General features: G+C 38.3%; 1 protein-coding gene across 1 annotated transcript; it reads left to right on the plus strand.

Annotated features, from left to right (window-relative positions):
• Positions 1 to 2,094: 2,094 nt before the first annotated feature.
• LOC308525433 (interferon-induced very large GTPase 1-like) lies at positions 2,095 to 11,059 on the plus strand (the record flags this gene model as incomplete). Its single annotated transcript, XM_081100254.1, has 3 exons — positions 2,095 to 2,371; positions 6,055 to 6,131; positions 7,295 to 11,059. The coding sequence occupies 3 exons, from the start codon at positions 2,095 to 2,097 to the stop codon at positions 11,057 to 11,059; spliced, it is 4,119 nt and encodes a 1,372-aa protein (XP_080956380.1).
• Positions 11,060 to 12,121: the final 1,062 nt, after the last annotated feature.

Raw genomic sequence — 12,121 nt, forward strand, 5'->3', positions numbered from 1 at the left:
AATACCAGATATGAAGTTATATTACAAAGCCACTGTACTCAATATAGCCTGATACAGACACAAGAACAGGCATATAGATCAATGGAACAGAACAGAGAACCCCAAAATTGACCCAAGCCATTATGCTCAATTAATACTGCTTTTAAGAGTTTACCTGATTAAATTAGGCCCATCTAGAATAACCTCCCAGAGAATCCTGCCTACTATGTCATCCTTGAGTTTTCACTTTCCATCATACCCATAACAAATTCATCAATAATTCTAGTTAGCTATGCCTATTAGATAAAGCCTGAATTTGACCATTGCTCATTATCTTCTTTCCTTAACTATTAGTCCAAGTCACCATTTTCTGTAAGCCATTGTAACAGTCTCTTAACTTTTACCACTGCCTCCTTCCTGGTAATTTCTATTCTCCATCCTCATCCAAGTGACACAGTAATCTTCCTAAAGCTCAGTCAGATAATGTCATTCTCACGCTTCAATGTTAAAATTCTCTAATTGGAATTTTGTTAAAAAATAAATGAGATGAAGTGTGCAAAGCAACCTGCCCACGATTTGAATGATGTTCAATCCATATTAGTTGTCCATTTAATTCATAGTGTTACTAATAGAGGAAAATAATTGAAGTGCATAGATAAGTATAATTATAAGACAAAGTAGAAGTGTCATAAGTATTGTTGAAAGTTGAAAGTTAGGTAGCATTACATCTTTTGGAGAAAAAGAAAATAGACCTTGGAAAAGAAATGAAATTTTATAGTAACTTCAAGAATAGCCAGGGTTTTGATGGAGAGAAAAGAGATAGATCGGTGAAGACAGTAGTATTGCTGATATAATGGGTGGTGGTGATAATAATAGCATTATCATCAAACACTTACATACCTATAAAAGTTATATTTTAGGAGTAAGAAGCATAGCAAAAGGTTGAGGATCCTATAGTTACAAAGGAATCACAAAAGCAATTTTCCATCCCCTTATTATTTATACCAATTTTCACATGCAAATTTAATCTCCTAAAATCCCTTCTAATCTACCCAACATATAGAAGTAATGAAAGTATAAATATTTTCAATTCTCTTTAAAATTTTCATTCACTATCCCTGTCCATAATGCACTTGCTTTTTTAAAATTATTCTTTTACTTAATAAATAAAGTTTGCATCTCTTGTATAGTGACTTTGTTTTTTTAATCGATTTTGAGAGAGAGAGAGAGAGAGACATGAATTTGTTGTTCCACTTGTTTATGTATTCATTGGTTGATTCTTGTATGTGCCTTGTGCGCTGACTGGGCATTGAACCCACAACCTTGGCATAGCAGGATGATGCTCTAATCAACTGAGCTACCCGGCCAGGGCTGCATTTACTTTTACTTTTTTTTTCCTACCTACTGAATAATAGCATGGCTACATTTTCTTTTCTTTTTTCTGCATAACGCAAACCTCCATAAGACCTTTATCTCAGTCTCTTCCCCACAAACAGCCATCATCTAATAAAGAATCTTGAGAATTCCAGCAGTGGAGCACAATTGTGGAGAGTGAGAGGGCAAAGTAAGTAGCCCAAAGCTTTGAGGAATATCCTATATGTATTACCAGCCGTGGCTAGTGTTGCTCAGTGATTAGAGCATTAGCCCATGCACCAATGGGTCATGGGTTCAATTCTTAGTCAAGGGCACATGACTGGGTTGCAGCTTCCATCCCCAGCCTGGTTTGGATGCACGTGGGAGGCAACCAATCAATGTGTCTCTCGGACCCATTTTCCTTCCTTTCTCCTCCTCCTCCTCCTCTTCCTCCTCCTCCTCCTCCTCCTCCTCCTCCTCCTCCTCCTCCTCCTCCTTCTCTTCCTCCCTCTCCCCCTCCTCTTCCTCCCTTATTCCTGCCAGTTTCTCTACAAATCAATGGAAAAAATTTCCTTGTGTGAGGGTTAACAACAAAAAAAGGACATGCATTATCAGTTCATATTTCCACTCCTTTGCCTCACTTCTCTCAAACCATTGGCCTCATATGTGTTTCCCATCATTCCTGTCATTATCCATAACCGACTCTCTATTTCATGTCAGTAACTGCCATATCATCAGTTTCCCAGCATTTAGCTGCACAGAATGGAAAGCAACTTGAAGACAAAGCTTCTTTACGTCCTTGAGGACCTCTTAGAGGAGGAGTTCACAAAGTTTAAGTTTCAACTCACAAACACAGCTGTTCCTGAGGAATACCGCCACATACCTCGGAGCACGCTCCATCAAGCATCCCGAGTGAAACTTGCTGACCTACTGATACAGTTCTACGGGAATGAATACTCCACGACTGTGACCGAGGAGGTCCTGAAAGCCATAGACCAGCGCAACCTAGCAGAGAAGTTACGTCAGGGTATAGAAAAACGTGAGTCTATGCCTAACCTACTCCTGTTTGCTGGACATGACTCAAGACTTTTTCTGAAATCTCCATATCTTAATTAATTGAATACACACAGAGACAGCATAAAATATAAAAAGAACTGTGTGTCGTGGTGCTTTTAAAATTTATTTATTGAGATAAAATTCACATCTAAAATTCCAATGTAATTCCAACATCTCAGCCATGCTTGAGTTTGATTCTGATACTTGTTCTGTATCTTCAGATTGTGAGTTTTTGCTTTTAGTATGCCTTGTAACTTATCAAAATTTTACATAATGCACTAGGAAAAGAAACTGAGGTAAATGGTCCTTTAGTGTGAGGTTTTATGCTTATCTGGCTAGGAGTTAGGCTCTGCTTACTGTTTGCCATAGCTGTGGTGTCACAGGCTAAAAATGCCTCTATTGTCCTTGTTTTAGTTTCTCTGTTGTCTTTGGGTCTTCCTGGGAGCGTCTTGAAGAAGAAGCTTATACGTAGTCCTTTAATATTCTCTACTTATTATACAAGAACCCTATTGATGTGGTGGTAAGGTAGGGAGGAAGGAAGTATCCTAAAGTCCCATGACTATTCAGTTTTATATCAGTAGTGGGGGTTTTGGCTTAAAACATAATAAGCATTTCCCATAGTTTTAATCAATAATTCTTAAGTACTATTTTATATTTTCTGCTCTCATACAATAGAATTTACTACAGAATATTGGGTATTTGACATGAGCTCTAGAAGGGCTTGAAAACCAGGCTTGGAAGCTATTGAGCCAGGCACCATGTCCAACAGCACACCACAGAAGTAGCCCAGGACGATGTCAATGTCTCCGTTGATAGCTATAGGCATCACAGCTTGCCCGACCTCCAGCCTGATGCTGGCACTAGAGATGGCCACTAGAACCCCTGTGCCTGCTGCCCCTGGAACATGAATGTAGCTTCGGTCCCTGCTTTACTATTGCCACAGGGGACTCTATGAGGTTCCTTCTTCTTTGGCCACTAGTTCCTGGTTCTATTTTAAATGGCTACATAGTCTCCAACCTGTTGGTGCTCTGTAAATCATTTCGCCAAAATGCCATGTCAGACATTTTAGTGTTTCCAAAATATCAACATAATGCAGAATGTTGTGAAAATTACCTTCATAATAGATCATGGTGCTCGTGTTATTTCATTCCCTTAAATTCCTAAAAGTTGAAAGCAGTCAAATAATTTTCTAGAATTACTGTACTGGCTTAGTCATATACAGTGCATGAAGTATGGTCATTTTAAAATATTAATTTATGGGGAGAGTTTTATCACTTTAAAAATATATTTTAAATACTTATTTTTATTTTGTTCAAAATGTTATTCATGAACATAGTTAAAAATTAAAACATAACCTTGACCCTTTTCTCACAAAATAACCCCTTTAAACTCAATTTTTCTTTTTTTCCTTCTTTTTAATCCTTACCTGAGAATATGTTTTTATTGATTTTAGAGAAAGAGAAGAGAGAGAGACACATAGATGTGAGAGAGAAACATTGATTGATTGCCTCCCGTATGCACCCCAACTGGGGATCAAACCCACAACCTAAGTAATGTGCCCTGACTGGGAATGGAGCCTGCACCTTTAGGTGTATGAGCCAGTGCTCTAACCAACTGAGCCACCCATTGTTTTCATTTAAATTAAATTTATTGAGGTGACAATGGTTAATTAGATCATATAAGTTTCAAGTGTACATTTCTACAATACATGATCTGTATATTGCACTGTGCACCCACCACCCAAAGTCAAATCTCCCATCACCATACATTTGACCCTCTTTACCCTTTCTATCCCCACTCCCTTTCCTCTGGTAACCACCCTACTATTGTCTGTGTCTATAAATTTCTGTTTGTATTTCTTGTTTGCTCATTGTTGCTTTCAGTTTTATATCCCACATACAAGTGAAATTATATGGTTCTTAACTTTTTTCTGTCTGACTTATTTCACTTAGTATGATATTCCCAAGATCCATTCATCACCCTGACTGCTGTGGCTCAGTAGGTTGGTGCATCATCTTGTACACTAAAAGGTGGCAGGGTTGATTCCTGGTCAGGGCACATACCCGGGTGGCGGGTCAAATCCCAGGTCAGGGCATGTGTGTAAGGTAACTGATGGATGTTTCACTCTCACATTGATGTTTCTCTCTCTCCCTCTCTCTTCCTTCCCCCCGCCCCCAAAAAGTCAATAAAAGCGTGTCCTCAGGTGAAGATTAAATTTTTTTTAAAGTTTTTTAATAAAACGGCAGTATTTCATCTTTGCTTATAGCTGAATAGTATTCTATTATATAAATGTACCACATCTTTTCTATCCAATCATCTATTGAATGACACTTCAGTTGTTTCCATGTCTTGGCCACCATGAATAATGTGGCAATAACATAGGGGTGCATATATCTTTGTGAAGCCCCTCTTCTGGGTACCTATCCCAAAAATCTGAAAACATTATTTGCAAAGATCAACCTTTTGTTTTTTATCGTGGTGACTGCCATATCTCTAAATAGCATCCTTTTACCACTCTTCCATAGGTTTATCAATATCACATCCATTAGTTTCATTAGTTTATCAATACCAATATCATTTCAATATAACTCATTGCTATCCCACAATAATAGGCAAGCTTTTTGCTCCGTTATGCCACCTCTCGCTTCCCCACCCACTCTCTTCCAAATAGATTTATGGCAGTATTTTTAGTTTATATACAGGTTACATTTGAATTTTACTTTTTTTAACTTTTAAATTTGGTCTATTATGAGAGGCAATAGCTCAAAACTCCCCCAAATACTTTTACTTTTACATGATCAAGTTGAAAATTTTCACTTTTTAAGAATCATAATGAAAGTCTTTCAACTTTTATTTATAGTTTACTTCTAAAAGTTGCAAATCACTTACTTATACTACTATACATATGTAAATTCCAGTCATAACAAAACCAACTATAGTTTAATTATTATAATTTTTTTGTTTTTACTTTTGCTTTCATGAAAATTTCTCAGTACCATATTTTTTGCAGTGTGCATATTCATCACATCCTTATATTCTTCCAATATCTCAACTACCCTATCAAGTTAACGGGCTCTTCTATTCACCCATTTGTTTCTTAATTTCCTCCTAGAGCCTTCCTAAGAAAGGGTATGTAGACAGTAAACTTTCAAGATTGTTACTTTCTGGAAATAACTTTAATCTCTTCTCAAACTTGAAAGGCAACTGGTTTGAGGTAGAAAATCCTTTTACCTTATTACTTTTGAAAGAAATATGTAATTACTAATAGTGAGTCTGACACCAACCTGATTACCATTTTTTCATCAGAGGTCTATGGACCACCCTGCTTCTGCAACAAATGATATTAGGGTCTTTATGTTTGATGTTGTAAAATGTGTAGTGATGTAGAGTGTTTTTTCCTATTTCTTATGCTGGAAACTTCACAAGCCTTTTTGCTATGAAGACTAATGTCCTTTAGCTCTATCACCAGTGATGCTGAAGTTTCACAGTCCTAGCCACAAACTAATCTACTTAGCTACAAAATATGCCCACAAACCTGTCATTCTGACTGACACTCCACTCTTGGTCATTAGCTGGTAGGGACGAAGCTAAGCTTTAGCAACACTGCAATTCTGACTCCATGTTTTAATAATCATGAGAATAATACACCTTGTTTTCCCCCCAAAGCTGGATCTTCCACTGGTAATAAAGGTCCAAAGAAGAGGAAGCAAGATAAAGAAACAGGACCAGATAGATTGCCAAAGGTTTGTAATCACCTCTGGGGCAGATACTTTTATTCTGGAAGAGAGAGGCGTTTTCAGGCCATAGAATGCTCACAATCTTAGAGGCTTACTGGCTTCCATATATCCTTTGATATAGCAGAGTCATTCGACATTAGAAACAATGTGCCTACAAGGTGTCTTGGAGAAGAGCAGGATCCCAGAGAGGCCTGGTTATGAATCCTGTCACTTCTGTGTAAGCTGGCATTTGCTTGATCTTTTAATTAGTTTTTCTTCTCCAAAATGGGAATAATAATGATAATAGGGCATTATTAAAATTGATGGTTACCACCTGGCCAGTGTGGCTAGGAGTTCAAAGTTTGATTCCAAGTCAGGGCACATGCCTGGGTTGCAGGCTCGATCCCCAGTGGGGGGCTTGCAGGAGGCAGCAAATCAATGAGTCTCTCTCATCATTGATGTGTGTGTCTCTCTCTCTTCCTCTCCCTTCCTCTCTAATTAATAAAATATATACTTTTAAAAATTTGTTGGCTACTAAATAAGTCAAATTTGTTTTTCTTTCAGATTTCCTCACTACCTTATTTTCTGCTTCTGTCCATAAATACTAGATTACTTTCTGTTTCCTATTTATACTCAAACTTCAGACATCTTTTCCTGTGCTTCCTGTTCTCGTTATCTAGGATATCTCCACCCACTTTGCCTAAGAAAATCTTATTCATTCAATAATATAACACTCACAAATTGGTGAACATATAACTACCTTGTGGTAATTGTTTTTCTATTTCTTTTTAAATTATCTTCTCTTCCTATCCCCCTTCCATGAGTATATGTTATATCAGTTTGGTAAAGCCTTTCCTGGCTTTGCATCCCAAGACAACCTAATCACTTCTTCAAATATGTTGCCAATGCATTTTGAACTTGTCACCGTTTATTTATGTCTTCAGTATTCTATTATAGTGCAGTATAATTAACTACTTATTTTATGTTTCTCATAGTTAAGTTTTAAGCTCTTCAGCCAATATTATGCTTCATCCCTTGGTCAATCCATTACCTAAAACTTAGAAGTACTCTATTATTTGAAAACAAATGAATATATTTATGCATTCATACTTGATAAACTTCATACCTGATAAACTTAAGCCTTTGTTATAGAGACAATAATCATTATCATTGTCTATATTTCTTTCTAGAAAATTAGAGATCTATTTACTAGTAACAAAAAGAAGACACCCAATGAATCTGCTTCTTGTTCCAGAGATCTCCAACCAAGCAGTGATAAGGAAGAAACAGCCCAAAAGCAAGACTTTCTTCACTTACTCAGACGGCTTAATCTGGAAAGTTATTATCCCAAGAAAATGACCAAAGTCAATACCCTTTTGATAAATAAGACCTCCCTCCATGACACTCAACCAAATGCTGAGGGGGAGCTACCAGATTGTTTTCTAGAGAAACTTTTGGTATTAGATTATCATTTGCGGTACCTGGTTTACAGAGGCAATACAGGTACAGTATCTACTGGGCCCCAGACACTTAAACCCACAGAACTAGAAAGAACATTTGAGGACTTTTTCATTATAAAAAGAACAAAATCAACTACAACACAAACTTACATCCACCCAATGGACATACAAATGGCAATTTTTCACTGTGCAGATGACTTTACAAGACAGTATGTTTTAACCAAACTTTCCATTTGTCAATTTGCTCTCCCACTTTTGGTGCCCAATCCTTGCGTTCCCCAAATTGAGTTTCCTCTTTGGTCTCTCAGGCAAATCAGGAGAAGCTGGAAAGAGGTGGAACAAATAGGATGGGAAAAAAAAATTAAGAATTATAATAACCAGCTGATCAGTTGGCAGCCTACACACACTGTATCCTTTATAAGCTTTGGAAATTGTGTCTCTACTTCTAAATCACAGATTTTAAATTCACTTCTGAGTAAAGGCAAACATGACCATTTTTTCTACCATCATCCTAGGGAAGGCAATAATAGGTGTCTATTGATAGACGGTTTGGTGGAAATCTGCTGGTTTTTCCCAGGAGGGAGAGCTGAGGACAGATTTGAAAGCTGTATTGCCTTCACCAATCTCCATGGAAATGCTGAAATACATGAGAGGCAGGTTAGGTTCCTACAAGAGGTATCCTCAGTCACTGTCATCCTCCTGTCAACTTCTGCTTTTGACAAAATGAATAGTTCCCTTTTATTTGAATTTTGGAATTCACCCAAACCTCTCATCTGTTTGTTTGAAGATGTAGAAAATATTATGGAAGAGAATTCTGTTCACAAAGTGAGAATTGGAATCAAGGATCTAAATAAGGTCGAATTAGCTGATAAAATTACAGCTGCATTATCACAGTTGCTGAAGAAGTCTGGATCTCCTCACAGTTTGAGTGACTGGGCCAACATTGCTAGGAAGTATGAATTTATTATTGACGAGAATCAAGGAGCCTGCCAAGAAGCAGAAAAAAGAACTAATATCCTTATGGACATCTTGAGAAAAGTGAAATTATCTGAGATAAAGGAAAAGTTACTACCTCTTCAGGGAAGTCTATGGCATGATTGGTGTAAAAAGGATAAGGAACTCCATCAGCTGAGAGGAAAAGGAAATAGGAGCATTGAGAAATACAAGCATGAGATTGAGAAGGAAAAGCAGAAAATACGCTGTGAACAGTATCACAAAGTTATTAACCTTAGCGACCTGATAAATCCCTTCCTTGAAAGTCTCCAGTCACACCCAGAGACCCGTACAGAGCTCTACTTTCTGCGGGGGCTGAGTATGTTAATAGACCAACTAACCACCAGGGAGTTAGAAAACCTCCACCAGAAGCACAGTTTCCTATTGGCTCAGGTGAGAACGGAGAAGGAGAAGCGCTCAAAGAGAGAATCCCTCCGAGACTGGGAGGCTGAGCTAGATGCTCTTACCAAAGAGATCAGGGACTCTACCCTGGGAATTGAACATCTCATGAGAGAAGTTGGCCAGATCTATGAAGCTCTAGAAGAAGCTTCCTCCCAAACACATACACTGTTTGTCTCCCTTCCCCAGATGGCTGCTGACCTGATGATATCTGGGATTCCCATTGAGCTGATGGATGGGGATGCATCTTATGTGCCGCTGAAATGGATAGCAGCTGTTTTTGATAAGGTCTCTGAGAAACTCGGAGACAAACGGGTATTTGTTCTCTCTGTCCTGGGCCTGCAGTGCTCAGGGAAGTCCACTCTGCTGAATGCAATGTTTGGGCTGCAGTTCAGTTTCAGTGCAGGGAGGTGTACCTGGGGTGCCTACATGCAGCTCCTGAAGGTGGAAGAGACGCTCAGGGAAGAGTTGGGCTATGATTTTGTGCTTGTTGTAGACACAGAAGGACTTCGGGCCTCAGAGCTCATGAACAAAGCACAGAATGAGGAAAATGAGTTGGCAACCTTTGTCATTGGGCTTGGAAACTTAACTCTAATCAATATTTTTGGGAAGGATCTATCAGAAATACAAGATATTCTGCAAATAGCCATCCATGCCTTTCTCAGGATGAAGCAACTGAATATCTCCCCAAGATGCCTGTTTGTTCATCAGAACATAGAAGAAATTATAGATACAAATCAAAGCATGGAAAGGCGAAGGTGGCTGGAAGAGAGATTGGATGAAATGACACTTGCTGCAGCCAAGTATGAACAATTCTCAGATGTATCTACCTTCAGTGATGTCATTAAGTTTGATGCCAAGACCCACATCCATTACTTTGCGCACCTGTGGGAAGGTTCTCCCCCAATGGCCCCTCCTAATCCCTGCTATAGTCACAGCGTTCAAAAGTTGAAGAGCAGGATTCTTAAGCATGCCAAAGAAGAATCCAGGGGAAGCATTTTGAAGATATCAGAACTTAAAGTCCGAATAAGGGATTTATGGAGGGCCTTAGTGAATGAGAACTTCATTTTCAGGTTCAAGAACACCCAGGAGGTCTTGGCTATGAGTAAACTGGAGACCATGTACAACAGATGGACCTGGGAGCTGAGAAGTCATGTGCTGGACTTAAATAATCACCTGTCCAGCCAGATTCGGAATGGAGAAGCTGAGGAGATCAAGAGAAGTTTGATTGACAATAAAATTGTGGGTAAACATGAAACCATTAAGCAAGAACTCGAAAGGTATTTTCGAGAAGACAGAGATAGAAATATTTTAGCTCAGTGGAAAGTAAGATTTGTAGATGATTTGAAAAATCTTAAAGAGGAACTTACAGTAGAAACTATGAGAAAATGTGAGGATCTAATTAGCGGAAAGAAAATACAAGACCTTTGGGAGGAGCATAAATTAAACTTTGAACATATGTTATTAGAAAAAATTGAAGGGATGGCTGTGCCCACCATTGGGAAAGAGCTACATGATAAGAAGCTGAGAGATCTTTTCAACAATATTTGGAATGAGAATGTCTCCATTTTATTGCCTGCTACACTCCCATCTGCTGAGGATCCTGACATTGATATTGAGCTAGAGAACATCCTCTTGGAGCATTTTAAACAGCTTCCTAATATTGTGAACAAAATTAGGTATCGTGATGCAAAGAAAACATTTCGTATCAATTACTCTAAACATGTTATCACCTTTCAAAAGCTGCAAGTATATGGACCCTCTGTGGAAGAGTTTGAAAAAGATATCATAAACAAGACAACAGCTCAAATTGTAAAATTGGTTAAAGAACTGATACATAACAGAGAACAACTGAATGAGGGGTATAGTTCTAGTTATTTCCATGAAATTCTGCAAGTGATTCATAAGGAGGCTGAGGCTGCATCTCAAGGAGCCAGATTCATGCTGACAAACAGATATAAACTAGAACTTGCCCTAGAGCTATTTCAAGAGGCAGCAAACAGTTTTAAAAAGATGTGCATCACATTCAAGAAAGCAAACAACCCTGCCCTGTACCTAGAAAGTAAAAGGGAGGAATTTTTTACTAATTTTAAGTTGCCTTAGAAAAACCATTGAAACATTGACTTACTTCCTTTGGTGCAGAGTTTCTGCTACCTCGTAAAATGGGGTAAATACTCAAAAAGCTTGTCAGATACTCACCTAGTTTTTCTCTTCCTCTGTTGCATTGCTTTCTGTAATGAACGTTTTTTTTGTGTTTTGTTTTTTTTGTATCCCAGATAATTAAACTCAACCAATTAAACACTGTATTTTACATCTCTGGGAGTTTTATAATTACTATATGCCTGTGTAAATAAGTTTCCAAACTAATATTTTTAAATGTTGGAATTGAATAATTATCAGAAATAACACAAAACATACAATTCATTTTTTATTATCTCAAGTAATACAAAATTACATAACAAAGAAAAATTTAAAAATCAAGACTATATTGGACATCTCTTCTTCCTACTCCCCCCTCTCCCTTGTTTCCTTGATACATTCCTTCCGATATTGCTTAATTATCAACTGAGTCCCTGCTATTTGCTAGGAATTTTGCCAAGTGTTGGGCATATAGAGCAATATAAGACATGGCTTCTGGTCATTGCATAAATGAGCAAAGACAGCCTCTTTATATTGGCCCTTAGGTTGTCTATTTCTTCACAGCAGCCTGGGACCCATTAGAGCAAAAGCCCACTAATGCCAAATTCAACATTTTACACAGCCAATAGCTTTTAATATAGCCCAAATAAGCACATATCACGCTTCCCTGCTTTTTCCACTTTGCAAAACTGATCTCATTGAAAGTGAAACTTCAGGGCTATATAGACGCCAAGCTGTGGCTGACCTTTGGAGCTCTACGATTTAAAGTCTCACTACTGAACTATAGGTCCCTCATTGACCACCTGGGAGTTCCTCTGTCCATTTCCCCTTCCAAGTGGCTGCCACCTCTGGATGGTCTCATGCTCTGAGGGACTCCCCCTTTCTCCAAGGTGCAAACCTGTCAGTCACCCAAATAAAGCTAATATTCTACTGCTATCTTATAGTCTTGCCTTTTACCTTGCTTAGCCCTGAAATCCTTCAAACCTCCTATGCTGGAGCCCACATGTTTTATTCAAGGAGTGCTTG

This window comes from Myotis nattereri (genome assembly GCF_964212035.1).
Source record: "Myotis nattereri genome assembly, chromosome: 9".
NCBI lineage: Eukaryota > Metazoa > Chordata > Mammalia > Chiroptera > Vespertilionidae > Myotis > Myotis nattereri.